At 38.2% G+C, this 20,464-nt stretch overlaps 1 protein-coding gene across 3 annotated transcripts in view; it reads right to left on the reverse strand.

Annotated features, from left to right (window-relative positions):
- RNF149 (ring finger protein 149) overlaps positions 1-20,464 on the reverse strand; it is a 71,166-nt gene that overhangs the window by 13,923 nt on the left and 36,779 nt on the right. The window contains exons 5-7 of one of the 3 annotated variants that reach the window (XM_066268225.1): positions 9,012-9,094; positions 6,109-6,205; positions 2,381-2,558 (exon numbers count right to left, since the gene is read on the reverse strand). In XM_066268225.1, coding sequence (XP_066124322.1) covers positions 2,381-2,558; positions 6,109-6,205; positions 9,012-9,094 — 358 coding nt within the window. Of the gene's footprint in view, positions 1-2,281; positions 2,559-6,108; positions 6,206-9,011; positions 9,095-20,464 lie in introns of those variants that run through there. The other 2 variants (XM_066268224.1, XM_066268226.1) reach the window with 2 other exon arrangements.

The raw sequence follows: 20,464 nt of genomic DNA on the forward strand, positions 1-20,464 counted from the left end.
CGCTTGAGCACAGGCTCACCAGCTTGAGCCCAACATCACTGGATTGAGCAAAGAATCACTGGCTCGGTTGGAGCCCCCAGGGTCAAGGTACATACGAGAAGAAATCCATGAACAACTAAAGTGTGGCAACTACAAGTTGATGCTTCTCATCTTTCTCCCTGTCTCACTCACTCTCTTGCTTAAAAAAAAAAAAATTTTTTTTAATATTTTTTATATATATATATATATATGGTCTACCGGAAAGTTCTGTCCATTTTTGGAATAAAACAAAATACAACTTTTCTTACCATCAATAAACTTTATTAAGTAATATAATTGCCATTATTATCAATGATTTCTTGCCAGCGTGAGGGCATTTTGTATATCCCATTTTTGAAAAATGTTTTATTTTTTGATGCGAAAAATTGAACCAGTGCTTGTTTGGTATCTTCTTCATTTTTGAATTTTTTGCCCTTCAAAAAATTTTGTAAGGACAAAAACAAGTGATACTTGGAGGGTGCTAAGTCTGGGGAATATGGTGGATGCAACAGACATGCTTCTGTAGCATTTCTTTCTTGTTGAAATTTGTAAAAATTACAGTGGCATAAATGAACTTTATCAGTAGCCATGGGTACACTATCGCTTCACACATAAGACTAACGTGAATCAACTTTGTTTTAGTTCATTTGCTACGTCAGTATGTATACATTAAGTGATAAAAATAGAGAGGCACACATGTGCCAAATAAACATGTGCTTACGTGTGAAAACTTGTTGTGATAGAAACGGACAGTACTTTCCGGTAGACCTTATATATGGTAACTTAGGTCCAATTCAGGAAACATATAGAAAGAAAATTTAGGCAAGTAGCATAACGTCAATGAGATCACTACCCAGACTTAGAGGCCCTTTGTCAGGGCCACCAATATGAAGGAAATAGTTACCAGAGTCAAAATTAATCTTAAAAATTGCAGAACAGGCCAGAAATTAAAAAAAAAAAAAAAAAAAAAAAAGATGAAGGAATTTGCATTGCCTTGCAAACAACAAAACATTTATTAGGCCCTGGCCGGTTGGCTCAGCGGTAGAGCGTCGGCCTGGCATGGGGGGGACCCGGGTTCGATTCCCGGCCAGGGCACATAGGAGAAGCGCCCATTTGCTTCTCCACCCCCCCCCCCACTCCTTCCTCTCTGTCTCTCTCTTCCCCTCCCGCAGCCAAGGCTCCATTGGAGCAAAGATGGCCCGGGCGCTGGGGATGGCTCCTTGGCCTCTGCCCCAGGCGCTAGAGTGGCTCTGGTCGCGGCACAGCGACGCCCCAGAGGGGCAGAGCATCACCCCCTGGTGGGCAGAGCGTGGCCCCTGGTGGGCGTGCCGGGTGGATCCCGGTCGGGCGCATGCGGGAATCTGACTGTCTCTCCCCGTTTCCAGCTTCAGAAAAAAACCAAAAAAAAACAAAAAACAAAACAAAACAAAAAACATTTATTAAATAATATGGGGATAATTGGTTAAACATTTGGGAAATAATAGGTTAGCTCAATCTCCCCTTGAACTATGTGCATTAAAAATATAAATGCAAAAAATAAATCACAAATATTAGATAAAAATTTCTTTCTAAGCAAAATACACTAGAGAGTCAGAGGATACAGAAATTGAGTGGGGGGTTATCTATGATACAAATGACAAAGACCAAAGTGCTCTTAGCATCAGTATGAAAAATTAGTTTCTTTCTAGAAAAATGAACTAAGAATGAAATAAACTACTCATAAAAGAAACAAATGACCAGCCCTGGCCAGATAACTCAGTTGGTTTGAGCATTATCCCAACATGCTAAGGTTCCAGGTTTTATTCCTGGATACAGCACAGACAAGAATCAACCAATGAATGCATAAAAAAGTGGAACAACAAATAAATGTTTCTCTCTCTCTAGAATCAATAAATAAAAATTGAAATAAAAACAAATGACCAATAAATATGAAAAGTAATCTCATCAATAAATAAATGCAATTCACTCTATTTTACCTATTAGAATGACAGAAAACAATGAGACAAGTGGTAAACATATACATAATGATACCAAGTTGTTATAACACAAGCCTATCAACAGGGTTTAAAAAAATGATTATAATAAATCCAAAATGTAACATTATGCAGCTATACAGTTATGTACTTATTAATACAGAAAGAGGTTACCGAATAGCACATAAATGACATATTCTCCCCATTCTTAAAACACAAAAAAAACTTCAAAAAGATATTCATCAAAATGTTAAAAGACAGTACTTCCCGGTGTGAGATTACAGGTTTCATTTATCCTTTTTTTTTTTTTCCATTTTCTTTCAATGACTAATAATGTCAGCCTGTTTTATAATCTGCAAGTTACTTACCTAGTAAGGTTGTGTTCTCACCTGCATCACCTTTAAAATGCACATCACACTGTGCCACTGGTTCATTAGTGGAGGAGGATGGCGAGTTGCTCCAGTCACTTCTGTCATCATATTGTACACTAATACTCAAATTTGCAGCCAGAACACGTCCAGAGCTCAGTTCTGGAGCAGGTATCTGCTGCACATCCTCAAGCTCTCCCTGAGAGACCAAATGAAAATGTCTTTTCTAAGTAACATGATCAAAACTTATCTATCATCTTTTGTTCATAATCCACACAAAATGTATATGTATACACAGAATATAGCAAAAAAGTACATTTCTTTATTTAGTGACAATGAATTATTTCTCAATAAACAGCTTTCCAAGACCTAAACATTTTTATTCTAAAAACCACTTTTTCCTTGATAAAAGCAATGCCACCCCTTAAACTGTTGACAAAAAGTAAAGCTTTGTTACAGACACTTTCTTGCCTTGTTGAATGGAGGGTGGAATCAGCCTGGCTATCTGCTGCTGACCACTTCTGGCCTTGGCCATGAGGTTCCAATCATCATCTCTAACTGCTGTACTGTTCTACAGTGAGGCACTAGGGTTTCGGAGATGAACAAGGTTTTCAACAACATAGGGCTTCTGACGGATTTTGTTTCACTTAAAAAAAAAACCAGCTGTCAATTTGCCTCTACCTTCCTCTCCCCTCCCTCATTTGCTGCTTTAAATAAGAAAATAAAATAATGAAAGTAAGGGCCAAGATTCTAGGATGATTACTAAATTAAGCCTCAGAATGTGGGGACTCTCTAGAAAGCTTGTTTGATTAAGCTAGAGTCAAAGCTGTGCTGTGATCAGATGACACTGCTGGGTAAAAGCGACCTATAAAATGAGGGGTGAGTGTAGGTTTACTGTGAGCCTTGGCTGAGACTGTCACCTTTGCTTTGAGTGAAAACACTGCACAATCATTAACTCCCACTTCCCTCCTTTGGGTTCTCAGGGCCAAGGGCATGCTGACCTGCTGCTCCTACTGCAGTTCCACCTGTGAGCTCCAGCCATCTCCCAAATACTGTGTGGTCCACTGTGGCCTTTTCATTAGTAACGAACACCTGCAGAATGTGACTCTAGACACACCACACACCACATCCTGTTAAGGTACCATAATGTCCAAATGTGCTCAGCACACCCTTAGTGCTTTCTCCAGGTATTTCTCTAAATACCTGCCAAACATAACTACCTGCCAGTCTCAAACCCTACAAGTTCACACCCCTGCAATGTACTCATTTGTCAGACAAATCCCTTAACACTCAGTTCAGATGGCCCTCTAAACCACCACTGCTTGTCCCTTCCCACATCCATGGGTAGAGTACATCCCCCTTCTTATGTACCTGGCTGTGTTTGAGTGGGTACCCTGGACCCCAATCCAGACAATGAACTACACAAGAGCCCACAGTGGAAGGGCTTGTTTTACTCCTTTGTCTCCCCAGAGCCAAGTTCATATCTAGCACCTTATTGCCAAATTAATGAAAACAACGACAAATGGCACATCAAAGTGGTTGCGGCTGCAAACCAAAGGACTAGCTTCAATGTCTGTGGACAACTGGTTGCTCTCCCACTGTGGACATTTTCTTGCAAATGATGACTAGTTATAGTTACTACATGAAAGCATGTCATAACTATTTATAAAATCCAACACAAGAGGGGCCAGTGGAGCTAAAGAAAATGGCATATTTGTCAAAAAATTTTTAAAAAATTAAAGGCAAGACAAGTTAATTACTTGGTTTAACAAAGTTACTACAGGTTTCTGTTCTTCAAAAAAGAAATTAAGCTTTCTGGGGATACATATTCTAGCTTTCTGAAATTAACATTCTCTGAAAGTAACCCAACCTTATGTAAAATGAAGAACCTTCATTTTTAATATATAAATTATATTTCCAAAAACAAAACTCATGAAGATTAAAGTCTCAATACTAATTGTCAGTGAAATTATTTTTAAACATATTTTAGATATGCAAAGTAGGTTTGAAATTAATGACTCATGAAGTAAGTTACTTAAAATGAGCTTCTGAGTATGTAAGAAAGGAAAAGAGAAGAAGGAAAACTCTATCAATAAAACATCTGTCTAGCTGTTTGATTCTGCCGTGTGAAATGCTGTCCCCAGAAGGCTCATCCCCTGTCTGGAGGTAGAACAGACAGGGATGAGACTAGTTCATAAAAGCATGTTACATACAATATGCTAAACAGAACCATCATTATTAAAAACTATGAATATATGACTGTTAGAGATTCTGGAGGAGAGAGAAATATTCTAGATATAGCAGATGAAATTTAAGTAAGACTGTTCTTAACCCTTTGAGAGTAGCACGAATATTCATGTATGTCCTCGTGCCTCCTGACCATCCAGAGTACGATCATACATGTGTAAGTCAACATTAAAAAAAGGCAAATGTATGTTCTTGTTTCCATAAAGTGGTTATCAAACAAACATGATTTTAAGTTAATAAAACTGTAACTAATTCCATTTTTTGAAAAAAAAAAACAAAATTAAACTAAAAACACTCCCAGGGGCCAGCGAGCATGAAAAAAACTCACTACTCAAAGGGTTAAATGCTGATCTTCCCCCCTTTTTGTGTACCTATGGTGAGGGCATTCTAGAACTCACACATGAAAAATATAGTTCATAGAAAATTACATTGCTTTTTAAGGTAGTGGTCTCAACTATCTTCTGCAGGTATGCAAACTAGAAGATGAGAGAATACTATTAGCAGACCTGTAGCCTTAGGGCCATCATAGCTTTAAGTAGCATGAAAACAAACAAAACTTCTCTGTAGTTTCTAATTGTACAAATAAAAATACGTTTAACAAGAAGAGAAATGTATTTTATCGTCAATTACTTCTTTCAAAGATCTTTATTCCAAAACTATTTGCTATTTAATCAAGAATATTTTTGAGACATTATTATATAAAGACTCTAAAAGCAATGAAAAATTGAACAATCTAGAAAAATCTGTTTTCTCCCCTCAATGTCCCCTCTTTTGGGTAGCACAGTAGGTAAGAGGCTGGACCCTGGAATTAAGAGCAAACTTATTTCTGAAAGCTGATTCCCCATTAACTAGCTATGACCATGGGTGAGCTAGAAACAAATTCAAGTTTTCTAATTAGCAAAAAAGACAGTGCAGTACAGACCTCACAGAGGGCTGTGCAGGGCCAATGTACATGGCTGGCTACTTTGTGCTCTCTCTCACTTTTGTCTGTTTTCTGTGAAAGGTCCTATGACCATCTAAGTATCAAACCAATGAAGCAACTACAATGCAGGATACATTTTCCCAACAGTATTTGATTCTAAAACCCAGGAATCGGGATAACTGGTGTCAGGAAGCACTGGCTTTGGCTTCCTCATATGCAAGATGTACACTTTGAATCAGGAAATGTCTGAGGCTCCTTCCATTTCAAACATTTTATAATTCTTGTTTACATGAGACTGACCAGCACATATACCTTCTGCAATGTATTATACCAAAATATAGTGCTCTATGTAATTACAAACTCTCTGAGGAAACACTGAGAATATTTTATTCTACAATCACAAATTTAGTTCATTAATATTTTTGGAATATCTTAAAAAAATGTTTTTAATGAAGAGGAACATTTCTTCAGAGAACCACAAGGAAAGGAGTATTTAGTCCATCTCTCTTGCCAGTAATGACACTGCATTCCTCAGGAAGAACCACGGGAAAGATCGAATATAAACAAAAATGTAACAAACCCAATATCCCAGGGCTTTGATGACATCAAGTTTACACATTGGACACGTGCGGTGATCCAAAAGCCATGGGTCAATGCATATTCTATGAAAAATATGCCTAAAAAAATTAAGTATGTGTTAATGTTTTAAAATAAATGTATATATCTTATAAAGGAAACAACACATTCTACCAACTTATTACAAATTAAATAATGTCCAATCAACAATTTTAGTCTATTCACTTAACTCTAAGTTCTTATATATTCTATTTTCCATGTTAAACAGAATCTTATAGGGAAATTTCCCCTTCAGTACACAAAAAACCAGCATGGTTTATTTCTGCTTTATTCTAGATTGTATTTTTATATGCTTTTGAAAGGGTTCTAAGAATGAATGTGGCATAAACTAACATTTAAGTAACAGTAATAAACTAATACTAAACTGATAGCATCTTGAAGTCTATAAAATGGATTATATAGAAACATTAACAAATCATCTGTGGGTTGTAAGAACACATTTTCTTTAAATTTTTGTAGATGCTACATTTCTCTTTAACACCTAATCACTTTCAGAATAAAAAAAAATGTGTATGTGTTTTCTTTTTTTACCAATTTCTTGGAGTTGGCTCTTATGTGATGAAGAACAGGAGTTAAGAGTACCAGTGTTGGACCAAACAGAACAGTCTCAAATACTGTGACTTTGAACTAGTTCTGTAACCTCTCTTCACCTATATACCACAGGTTATTCTGAGGAGCAAGCATGTAATGTGCTTACAGCAGTGCTGGGCACAGGAAACAATTAGGGATTCTTCATCATGCAAAAATCTGCCGGTGTACTTAAAAATAACAGTACTTAAAATTACACAACACAGTCTAGTCTAGCTTCCCTTTTGACCTTTACATCCTCAAAATAAAACTGACGCACCGACAGAAATTTTTATAAAACCATAAAATAGATACATTGGCCTTCCTGGGAAACTCATTAAATAAGTACAGGAGAAAATAGAGGAAAAAAGTAAAAACTCCAAAGAAAGAGACCAGGAAACATGCACATGTCCCATGTTTGCTTATGAGGGTCAAGTACAAAATCCAGCTCAGCTGTCAGGATATACCTGGTACTAAGCATAACAGGAAATTAGCCTGAGGCTGCTTCTCTGTGCAGCACCCCAAGCATTATTTTTAAGTCAGAAAGACTCGATCTAAATCAGCCCTAGAATAACAATACTTTCCATGTTAATAATTTTCTACAGGACACAATCAACCTAAACTGACCCCAATTCATTAAGTACCCACCACACCTACCTTCTATAAATGCCTATAGATTTAGGTTATATTATCCCTATTCAGAAAACTTTTATTTTGTTATTCTGATATTTATTCATTTTCTCTAGTTACTGAGAACTTAATTTTCTATAAAGTACGTGTGTGTGTGCGCGCGCGCCTGTATTGCAAACATAATTATATACGGGGTGGGGCGAAAGCAGGTATACAGTTGTTCATATAGAAAAAATACAATAATAATTAATAATAATACAGAATAATAAACTTTCACGTATTCACAACTGTAAACCTACTTTCGCCACACCCTTATTAACTCATGACTTGCCTCTAATAGTCCTGTTAAGTATAATTAAAATTGTTCAGACTGAAACATATAAATTTTGCACACCCTTCTGCAAACAAAGCAATTTTTAAAAAAGAATCAAACAATCCCACTATTAAACAGAAAACAACGTCCTGTTACTAAAATAGCCAAGCACCTAATGTACTTTGAGCCGTGATGGTGAACCTTTTTATAAAAACCGCCCACTTTTGCAGTGCTGGTCAGCCTGGTCCCTCCTGCCCACTAGTGGGCGTTCCAACTTTCATGGTGGGCGGTAGTGGAGCAATCAAAGGGGCCGCCATTGACCCACCATGAAAGTTGGAACTCCCAACAGTGGGCGGGAGGGACCAGGCTGACCAGCACTGCAAAAGTGGGCGGTTTTTATAAAAAGGTTCGCCATCAGGGACTTAGAGTGAGGAGAGGAGTATATATTTTATTGATTTGTATTAAAGATTTTATTTCTTGATTTTATAAGAGAGAGAGAGAAAGAGAGGAAGAGAGAAAGAGAGAGAGCGCGAGAGAGCACGCACCTGACCTATGGTGGCACAGTGGATAAAGTGTTAATCTGGAACGCTGAGGTCTCTGGTTCGAAACCCTGGGCTTGCCTGGTCAAGGCACATATGGAAGTTGATGCTTCCAGCTCCTCCCCCTCTTCTCTCTCTCTCTTTCTTCTAAAATGAATAAAAGTCTTAAAAATAAAAGAGAGGGGTGGAGGTGAGGGAGTTATATACAGTGGGTAAACACAATAAATTAAAAAATAAAATAAATAAATAAATAAGAGAGAGAGAGAGGAAAAGGGGGAGTAGCGGGAAGCATCAACTCATAGTAGTTGCTTCTGGTGTGTGCGTTGACCAGGCAAACCTGGGCTTTTGACCAGCAACCTCAGCATTCCAAGTTGATGCTCTATCTACTGCACCACTATAGGTCAGGCTGGGGAGTATATGTTTTACACAATCCCCAAATGATCGCAAAGCCAGGTACAGATAACAAGCAAACTACTGTCCTCCTTGAAAAAGGTCTTCACCTGTCATGGTTCCATTTCCTTGCTCCTTACATATGGCACCCAGTCTAAAAGCCAATCCACAACAAAGATACATTGTGGTTCTCAATAGGTCTCACCTACAGTTTCCTAAGCAAAGCAGTTTTAAAGCCATACTGTACAGGAGCCTTGGAAACAGGAAATGTCTTTTTTGAAGGAGGAGATTACCTTGAGATCACTATGATAGCAAGGTCTTCATGTTAAAAAGACATGAAACTCTTTTGCTGGAAAGCCAAGCCTTTCAAGTAATTTTTAACATCTCAGGAGGTAAAAAAAAACATACTTGCATGGCAGAATTCTGACAACATCCTTCACTTTAAAATTTTCAATACACACAGCACAATTCTCAGCATTGACATCAATTCCCTGTAAAAAGAACAGAATTTACTAACCTGGGTGTATGGTATATTCTTGGTAAAACAGTGATCAATTCTTGTCTACATGGGTGCAACCTCAAACTAAACACACAATTTTTACTTGGTAGTCATTTTTTACCACTCTCAAGAGATTATTTAAAGAATCTGGCTGAAAAGAAAAAAATTTCACTGTCTACCTAATCAGGCATGAACAGTGTTTATATACTAGGCTAGTGTACATGATTTTTTATTTACTTTTTATTTATTTTTTGTGACAGAGACAGAGAGAGGGACAGATAGGAACAGACAAGAAAGGGAGAGAGATGAGACACATCAAGTCTTCGTTATGGCACCTTAGTTGTCCATTGACTGCTCCCTCATATGTGCCTTGACTGGGAGGCTCCAGCAGAGCTGGTGACCCTGGGCTTCAAGCCAGTGACCTTTGGCCTTAAGCCAGCAACCATGGGGTCATGTCTACGATCCTACATTCAAGCCAGCAACCCTGCGCTCAAGCCGGTGACCTTGGGGTTTCAAACCTGGGTCCTCCACATCCTAGTCTGACACTCCATCCTAGTGACACTGCCTGGTCAGGCATGATTTTTTGTTTTTTAAAGTGTTCATGTTTTAAGGGCTTTAGAGGCAAATGGTTGCTTTACTATGATAATTATTTTTCAAATATAAAATTTATAAAGAGAATGAATAATACCCAAGAAGCTGCTTGGTATCTGAAATCATAAAACAAAAAACAAAAAAAAACCTAGAGCACGTTCATGAGAATTTTGATTAAGTACAGTTACAACTTGCAAAGGAGGAAATGCACATGGCTAAACATCTGAAAATATTCACCTCAGTAGAGATAAAAGAATTACAAACTGAAAGAAATTACCACCTTTTCATCTATCAAACTAACAAAAGTAAAAAGAAACAAAAACTGTAAGAGGAGAAGCAGTCTTATGACAAAATTTCCACTTCTAAGGCTCTATGGATCAGCTTTCCCTACTCACAACTGCCTGGGTACCTTGGGAGGACCCTCCTGGCCTCATCTCATCAACCAAAGCTTGTGGGGCCAGAGTGACCATCTGACCCAGAAGCACAATGAGATTCTCACTCCCAAGATTCTGGGATGGGGATTCAGGAACCATGAATCAATGTCTGCAGGGTGGCCACAACTTCAGCAAGTTAATTTTATGGAAACTCAGCTACACCATAATTATTTTAAAATATATTTAGCCATGTGTATCACTTGTTAACATGCAAGTAATAAAAACTACTTTTATATGTAGATATGGTTATCAAAGACAGTATTAAGAGAAAAGCCAAATCTGACAAACGATTACAAACAACAGCTGATGCCAACCCAAGAAGACCTCAAAATAACACAACTGAAAATTAGAGGCAGACACCAACCCTAGACTCAACTAGCTCTACAAACAACACACCCAAACACACAGACATAATGGGAAGACAGAGAAGTGCAATCCAAATGAATCAACAAGAGAAACCTCCAGAAAATGAGTTGAGTGGTATGGAAAGCCAATATTAAAATGAATTTTATAACAACACTTAAAATTCTGTTACAACTCAATATTATCATGTACAGGGTGGGGCAAAATAGGTTTACAGTTTGTATAGAAAATAATAAAATAACACTGGAGAACAAAATTTTTGTTGCATTCACAAAAAGTTGTTCTTACCTAATTTGAGTGTGCTGATCTCAAATCTGACATTAGTTTTTCTCTGTAAGTTACAGTTTTTTGCAATTCAACATTTTAGGTTTTCATTTTATTGTAAAATTTCCAACATTTAGTTATCATAATGAAGTAGAATGTCTTCTTGGGCATCATCTTTGTGAAAATATAATAATTCATATAATGCAGTAAATACACTAATACACAAAGATATGACTGCATCAGCATTTTTCAACAATTTCGAAATAGAACATACTAAAACACTTATTTTAATCATAAAATTTGTGCAAAACTTATTTAAATTCTATTCAGGCAAAAATTTGCGTTTGTAGCTCTTGCATTTGTGTACATGTTGAGGACAATCTCGTTTGATGCTCCAGCAGTAGTCTGCTCATCACTAACAGCTCCAAGCTTTTCGGGAAACTTATCAAGGTGATTGTTCAGGAAGTTAATCATAAAGCTCATGTTACATCCAATGTTGCGGAAAGCCAACAGCATCCTTTGAACCAGAAGTTCATAGTATTCTGCTTTTTTGGTGCCAAGGAAGTGCTTTGTAACTGGCACAAAAGACTGCCATGCTGCTTCCTCCTCCTTATTCATCTTCCTGGTAAATTCTTCATCACGTATGAGGGTTCAAATTTGAGGTCCATCGAATACACCTGCTTTTATCTTCTCGAAAGACAAGGCAGAAAAAGCAGAAATAATATGTTGAAAGCATTCGCTTTCTCTATTCAAAGCCTGAACAAACTGCTTCATTAAGCCAAGTTTGATGTGAAGTGGGAAAATGATCCTGTCTCGATTAACTACAGGTTCATTCACAATATTTTGCATCTCTACTTCCAGAGTGTCATGTTTTGGCCACTCCTTCTGTGTCCAGTGTTTCTCCTTAGCTTGGCCGTCCCACAAACACAGAAAGCAAGGATACTTTGTGAAAGCTCTCCGTTGTCCTAGCAGGAAATTTACCATTTTAAGATCCACACAAATGATCCAGTTATGCTCCTCACACTTCAAAAAGTCAAGGACAGTTTTTATGTCATTATAATCTTCTCACAGATGAGCTGAATAACCAATTGGAACCACTGCATAAACATTACTGTTGTGTACGAGAACACATTTCTGACTCCGATTAGAGCTGTCAAGAAATAGCCGCCATTCTGTTGGACTGTAAGTGGTAACACCTAACTGGATGAGAAGACTACTGATATCATGACAATAAACAAAGTATTTGTCTTCGGAAAAAAGTCCACAAAAATTTGTTAATGCTTCCTGAAATGGGATACTTTAGCTTATCGTTGAAGTATATTCTTTTCTTAAAACCTGGAGGCTAATAACTCAGCTGCTTTCTTTGATAGGCCCAAATCTCTTACTAAGTCATTCAATTCGGGCTGGCTAAACTGCTGAGGGGTTAATGACTGCTTGGCATCAGAAGAAGACCCTTCAGATTTTACAAACATTTCCTCATGCATCTTATCAAAATACACTTGACCACCATGTTCACTTTCTCTGTCCTTAGAAGACATAAAACCATTGAAAACTGGAACCGGGAGTGTCTCAGAGTGTGGGATAGGTCGTATTGCTGAAGGAATATTAGGATATGCGATCATATGCTGTTTTTTCTTGTCGATGCCCTTTACATGGATCAGACAGTAATAATAGTCACTGCTGTGGTCCTTAGGTTCACACCGAACCATGGTGTGAACTTTATGACTTGTCCAGTCATAAAGCATTTCCTCACAATTATGACACACAATATGAGTAGCCCAATTCTTGTCTTGATCGCCAAGGGAACTTGAAAATAGGCAATATATGCATGGGTCACAAATGATGAAATATTGTGCCTTTGACACTGAAGTGTGTAAAAGCCACATATATAACAGAAGGTATCAGGACTATTCTTACATTTACTCCTAGTTGAAGAAGCCAAGATTTAATCTTAAAACAAAATAAGAGGGTGTTTTTATAGGATAATTTTTTACACTTAAATACAACTAAAATTATGTAAAAGTGATGTTTGTAAAACATTAACTGAGACCTCAGGATGGCAGTGGAGTAGGCAGACGCACAGACTCCCAGCTCACACCACCGAACTGGATTATAAACTAATTTATGAACAATCAGTGTGAAAAACCGAATCTGGACTATAAGAACACTTCTCAAAAACGAAAGAGCAAAGAAGAAGCCACAACAAACCTGATACGAAGTGCCTGAATCTCCCCTGCCTACAGGAAAAAGGGGGGGTGAAGCTGAGAGCCCAGAAGGGAACTCACTCCAAGGAAAAGAGCGATAAATACTGCTCACAGGCCCTGGCCAGTTGGCTCACTGGTAGAGTGTCAGCCTGACGTGTAGGTGTCCCGGGTTCGATTCCGGGCCAGGGCACACAGGAGAAGCGCCCATCTGCTTCTCCACCCCTCCCCCCCCTCCTTCCTCTCTGTCTCTCTCTTCCCCTCCCGCAGCCTGGGCTCCATTGGAGCAAAGATGGCCCGGGTGCTGAGGATGGCTCTGTGGCCTCTGCCTCAGGTGCTAGAATGGTTCTGGTTGCGGCAGAGCAACGCCCCAAGATGGGCAGAGCATCGCCCCCTGATGGGCATGCTGGGTGGATCCTGGTCGGGCGCATGCGGGAGTCTGTCTGATTGCCTTCCCGTTTCCAACTTCGAAAAATACAAAAAAAAAAAAAAAAAATACTGCTCACAGCCACTTGCGACCAGGAAATGAGGTGTGTTGAAAGGGCCGGCTTGTCTTCCAAAAAGAAAGGGGAGAAAGAGAGACAGATCAGGCGCAGAGGAATGCAGGGGACGACCTGAAAAGCTGACTCATTTAGTGCTGGAGGCAGCCATAGCTGGGGAAGAGGATGATAATTCCACAAAGGAAAATACAAAGTGTTTCCAGGGCACTGACCTCAGGACATCTCTCCAGCTCCAATCAGCGCAACAAGGCACAGCTGAAAACAAGAAGTGGGGAGGAGGGGCAGTAACTCAAGTCTCCATGGAGATCTGAGATACACCTCCCCCTACTGAAGCTGAGAAAGTAACCACCCCCAGAGAGATTAACTGGCAGAAGAGGACTTCAGAGCCTCAGGGTACACCCACCCCATTCCTGGATACAGTTTCAAAGAAGACCCGTGTGGAGATCAGCAAAAAAGACAATCACCTGTTAAAAAAACACACAAATCAAAACTTTAAAGCGGCCCAAATCTGAAAGTAGATTACAAAAAATAGCTGATGCCAATCCAAGAAGACCTAGAAATAACACAACTGAAAACTGGAGGCAGAAAACACCAAACATAGACTCAACCAGCTCTACAAACAAAACACCCACATACATACATATGAGAAGACAGAGAAGTGCAATCCAAATAAAACCCAAAGAGAAACATCCAGGAAATGAACTGAGAGATATGGAAATAACCAAACTTCTGGATGTGGAGTTCAAAATAATGATTGTAAGGATGCTTAGGGATCTTAGAAAACAATGGATGGTCATTACAAACACCTAAATAAAGAAATAGCAAGTATAAAAAAGGATACTGAAATATTAAAAAAGAATCAGTCGGAGATGACAAATACAATATCAGAAATGAAGACCACATTAGAAAAAATTAAAAACAGGATGGATAGAGCTGATGATCGAATCAGCGAGTTGGAGGACAACTTGAATGAAGGCAAGAAAGCAGAGAAGAAAAAAGAAAACAGACTCAGAAAGTCTGAGGAAACTCTTAGAGAGCTCAGTGACAACATAAAGAGAAATAACATCTGCATCATAGGGGTTCCTGAAGAAGAGGAGAAAGAACAAGGGATAGAGACTTTGTTCAATCATATAGCTAAAAACTTCCCTACATTATACAGGAGAAACTCTCAAAAGTTCAAGAAGCACAGAGAATTAAAATAAAAAAAAACACAAAGAAACCTACACCAAGACACATCATAATTAAAATACCAAGGCTAAGTGATAAAAAGAAAATATTAAAAGCTGCAAGAATAAAAAAAGGCTATCACTTACCAAGGAGCCCCCATAAAGATGACATCAGACTTCTCAACAGAAACACTTGAGACCAGAAGGGAATGGCAAGAAATATTCAAAGTAATGCAGAACAAGAACCTACAACCAACACTACTTTATGCAGCAAGGCTATCATTTAAAACCAAAGGAAAAATAAACAGCTTCCCAGACAAAAAACAACTCAAGGAATTCATTACAACCAAACCAATGCTGCAGGAAATGTTAAGGGACATGGTGTAAACAGATCAAAGTAGGAAAAGAATATAGCAAAGAGGAATACAGCTTTAAAGAATAAAATGGCAATAAACAACTACATATCAATAATAACTTTAAATGTAAATGGATTAAATGATCCAATCAAAAACATAGGGTAGCTGCATGGATAAGAAAACACCTGTACATATGCTGTCTACAAGAGACACACCTTAAATCAAAAGATGCACATAGACTAAAGGTAAAAGGATGGAAAAAACCATTTCATGCAAATGGAAATGAAAAAACAGCTGGGGTAGCAATACTTATATCAGACAAAATAGACTTTAAAACAAAAAATATAGTAAGATAAAGAAGGCCACTACATAACGATAAAGGGAGCAATCCAACAGGAAGATATAACTATTATAAATATCTACGCACCTAATATAGGAGCATCTAAATATATAAAGCAGACTTTGATGGATATAAAGGGCAAGATCAACAGCAATACTATAATAGTAGGGGATTTTAATACCCCACTAACATCACTAGATAGATCCTCAAGAAAGAAAATTAAGAAAGAAACAGCAGACTTAAAGGACATACTAGATCAACTGGATTTAATAGATATCTTCAAAACCTTTCACTCTAAAGCAGCAGAATATACATTCTTTTCAAGTGCTCATGGTACATTCTCTAGGAAAGACCACATGTTAGGGCACCAAAGTGGTCTCAACAAATTTAAGAAGATTGAAATCATATCAAGCACTTTCTCTGATCACAATGGCATAAAACTAGAAATCAACCATAACAGAAAAGCTCGAAAATTCTCAAACACATGGAAACTAAATAGCAGGTTGTTAAATAACAAATGGATTAAGAATGAGATCAAAGAAGAAATAAAAAAATTCCTAGAAATGAATGATAATGAACATACAACAACTCAAAATTTATAGGACACAGCGAAAGCAGTACTGAGAGGGAAGTTCATAGCACTACAGGCACACTTTAAGAAGCTAGAAAAAGCTCAACTAAACAACTTAACCCTGCATCTAAAAGAATTAGAAAAAGAACAGCAAGTAAAGCCCAAATGTAGTAGAAGGAAGGAAATAATAAAGATCAGAGCAGAAATAAATGACATAGAGGCTAAAGAAACAATACCTCTAGAGGATCAATAAAACTAGGAGCTGGTTCTTTGTAAAGGTAAACAAGATCGATGAACCTTTAGACTCAACAAGAAAAAGAGAGGACTCAAATAAATAAAATTAGATATGAGAGTGGAGAAATAACAACGGACAACACCGAAATACAAAATATTGTAAGAAAATACTATGAAGAACTGTATGCCAAAAAACTAGACAACCTAGACGAAATGGACAAATTCCTTGAAACATACAATTTTCCAAAAATCAATCTGGAAAAATCAGAAAACCTAAACAGAACGATTACAATAAATGAGATTGAAACAGTTATCAAAAAACTCCCAAAAAAGAAAAGTTCTGGGCCAGATGGCTTCACAAGTGAATTCTACCAATTATTCAAAGAAGAAATAACTCCTATCCTTCTCAAGCTATGTCAAAAAATTCAAGAGAAAAAAAGACTTCCAAGCTCCTATTATTAGGCGAGCATAATTCTGATTCCAAAACCAGGCAAAGACAACACAAAGAAAGAAAATTATAGGCCAATATCCCTGATGAATATAGATGCTAAAATCCTCAACAAAATATTAGCAAACCAGATCCAACAATATATGGAAAAAATCATACACCATGATCAAGTGGTATTTATTCTGGGAGGCAAGGCTGGTACAGTATTTGCAAATCAATCAATGTGATTCATCACATAAACAAAAGGAAGGAGAAAAATCACATGATAATTTCAATAGATGCAGAAAAAGCATTTGATAAAATCCAGCACCCATTCATGATCAAAACTCTCAGCAAAGTGGGAATACAGGGAACATACCTCAACATGATAAAAGCCATCTATGACAAATCCACAGTCAACATCATACTCAATGGGCAAAAATTAAAAGCAATACCCTTAAGATCAGGAAGAAGGCAGGGGTGCCCCCTTTCACCACTCTTATTCAACATAGTCCTAGAAGTCCTAGCCACAGTAATCAGAGAAGAAGAAGAAATAAAGGCATTCAAGTTGGAAAAGAAGAAGTAAAGCTACCACTATTTGCAGATGATATGATATTGTATATAGAAAACCCTAAAGCAGGGGTCCCCAAACTTTTTACACAGGGGCCAGTTCACTGTCCCTCAGACCGTGGGAGGGCCAGACTATAAAAAAAACTATGAACAAATCCCTATGTACACTGCACATATCTTATTTTAAAGTAAAAAAACAAAACGGGAACAAATACAATATTTAAAATAAAGAACAAATAAATTTAAGTCAACAAACTGACCAGTATTTCAATGGGAACTATGCTCCTCTCACTGACCACCAATGAAAGAGGTGCCCTTTCCAGAAGTGCAGCGGGGGCCAGATAAATGGCCTCAGGGGGCCACATGCGGCCCGCGGGCCGTAGTTTGGGGACCCCTGCCCTAAAGTCTCAGTAAAAAAAACTACTGGAACTGATAAATGAATTCAGCAAAGTGGCAGGATATAAATTTAATACTCAGAAATCAGAGGCATTTTTATACACCAACAAAACAGTCAGAAAGAGAAATTAAGGAAACAATCCCCTTCACTATTACAACCAAAAAAATAAAGTACCTACGAGTACATTTAACCAAGGAGACTAAAGAGTTGTACTCAGAAAATAATAAAACGTTTATAAAAGAAATCAAGGAAGATACAAACAAGTGGAAGCATATACCATGTTCATGGTTAGGAAAACCAAGCATCATTAAAATGTCTATATTACCCAAAGCAATTTATAAATTCAATGCAATACCAATTAAAATACCAATGACATACTATAAACATATAGACCACATATTCCAAAAATTTATACGGAACCAAAAGAGAACATGAATAGCCTCAGCAATTTAAAAAAAAGAATAAAGGGGGAGGTATCACACTTCCTGATATCAAGTCATACTACAAGGCCATTGTACTCAAAACAGCCTGGTACTGGCATAAGAACAGGCACATAGACCAATGGAACAGAACGGAGAACCCAGAAATAAACCCACAGCTCTATGGACAACTGATATTTGACAAAGGAGGTAAGGGCATACAATGGAGTAAAGACAGCATCTTTAATAAATGGGGTTGGAAAAATTGAACAGTTACCTGCAAAAAAATGAAACTAGACCACCAACTTAAACCATTCACAAAAATAAACTCAATATGGATAAAAGACTTAAATGTAAGCCATGAAAACAACTTAGAAGAAAACATAGGCAGTAAGCTCTCCAACATCTCTTGCAGCGATATATTTGCTGATTTATCTCCACAGGCAAGTGAAATAAGACAGGATAAACAAATGGGACTAGATCAAACTAAAAAGCTTTTGCACAGCCAAAGACAACAAGAACAGAATAAAAAAACAAACTACACAATGGGAGAACATATTTGACAGTACATCAGATAAGGGGTTAATAACCAAAATTTATAAAGAACTTGTAAATCTCAACACCAGAAAGACAAACAATCCAATCAAAAAATGGGCAAAAGAAATGAATAAACACTTCTCCAAAGAGGACATACAATTGGCCAATAGGCATATGAAAAAATGCTCAACATCACTAATCATTAGAGAAATGCAAATTAAAACCACAATGAGATATCACCTCACACCAGTTAGAATGGTGCTCATCAACAAAACAACACAGAATAAGTGCTGGCGAGGATGTAGAGAAAAGGGAACCCTCCTACACTGCTGGTGGGGATGCAGACTGGTGCAGACTCTGTGGAAAACAGTATGGAGATTTCTCAAAAAACTAAAAATCGAACTGCCTTTTGATCCAGCTATCCCACTTTTAGGAATATACTCCAAGAACACCACAGAACTGTTCCAGAAGGAGAAATGTACTCCCATTTTCACAATAGCGAAGATCTGGAAACAGCCCAAGTGTCCATCAGAGGATGAGTGGATTAAAAAGCTTTGGTACATATATACTATGGAATACTACTCAGCCATAAGAAATGATGACATCGGATCATTTACAATAACATGGATAGACCTTGATAACATTATACGGAGTGAAATAAGTAATTCAGAAAAAACTAAGAACTATATGAACCCATACATAGATGGGACATAAAAATGAGACTCAGAGACGTGGATAAGAATGTGATGGTGGCCGTGGCCGGTTGGCTCAGTGGTAGAGCATCGGCCTGGTGTGCCGGGGTCCTGGGTTCGATTCCCGGCCAGGGCACACAGGAGAAGCACCCATCTGCTTCTCCACCCCTCCCCCTCTCCTTCCTCTCTGTCTCTCTCTTCCCCTCCCGCAGCAAGCCTCCACTGGAGCAAGGATGGCCCCGGGCGCTGGCGATGGCTCCTTGGCCTCTGCCCCAGGCGCTGGAGTGGCTCTGGTCACGACAGAGCAACGCCCCGGAGGGGCAGAGCATCGCCCCCTGGTGGGCAGAGCATGGACCCCTGGTGGGCGTGCCTGGTGGATCCCCGTCGGGCGCATGCGGGAGTCTATCTGACTGTCTCTCCCCGTTTCCAGCTTCAGAAAAAAAAAAAAAGAAAAAAAAAATGTGATGGTAACAGGGGTGGGGGGGTCAGGAGGGGGCAAGGAAGGAGGGGGGGTGGGAGAAGGGGAGGGGCATAAAGAAAACCAGATAGAAGGTGACGGAAGCAATTTGACTTTGGGTGAGGAGTATGCATCATAAGCAAATGTCAAAATAATCTAGAGATGTTTTCTCGGAACATATGTACCCTGATTTATCAATGTCACTGCATTAAAATTAATAAAAATTTTAAAAAAAGGTTAAAAAAACAAAACAAAACATTAATTGCCTTGTGGTTATGTTCAATCCAAGAGTTGTTGCCCTTTAACTGCAATTTAAAAACCAATGCATGGGCCTGACCTGTGGTGGCGCAGTGGATAAAGCATCGACCTGGAATGCTGAGGTCACCGGTTCAAAACCCTGGGCTTGCCTGGTCAAGGCACATATGGGAATTGATGCTTCCTGCTCCTCCCTCCCCTTTCTCTCTCTCTCTTTCTCTCTCTCTCTCTCTCTCTCTCTCATTCTCTCTCCTCTCTAAAAAAACAATAAAAAAGTAAAAAAAAAAACAAAAAACCAATGCATGCCATTAACTGTAACAAAAAGAAATTAAAATTGCATAAAACTATAGCATGCATCAAAACATGGATTTCAGAATCAGCGATGCAAAAATATATAAAAAACAGTTCTAAAACCTCATGCAACAGAAAATGGAAAAAAATTTGTTCCCCAGTGTAATTAATAAAAAAACAAGAATAAACTCATGTATTCACAACTGTAAACCTGCGTTTGCCCCACCTCGTATTTATCATATGCCATGGAAGTGTGATGAAATCACTTCTAAAGTCCTTAATAATTTACAAGCTTAC

Source organism: Saccopteryx bilineata, chromosome 3 (assembly GCF_036850765.1).
Source record: "Saccopteryx bilineata isolate mSacBil1 chromosome 3, mSacBil1_pri_phased_curated, whole genome shotgun sequence".
NCBI lineage: Eukaryota > Metazoa > Chordata > Mammalia > Chiroptera > Emballonuridae > Saccopteryx > Saccopteryx bilineata.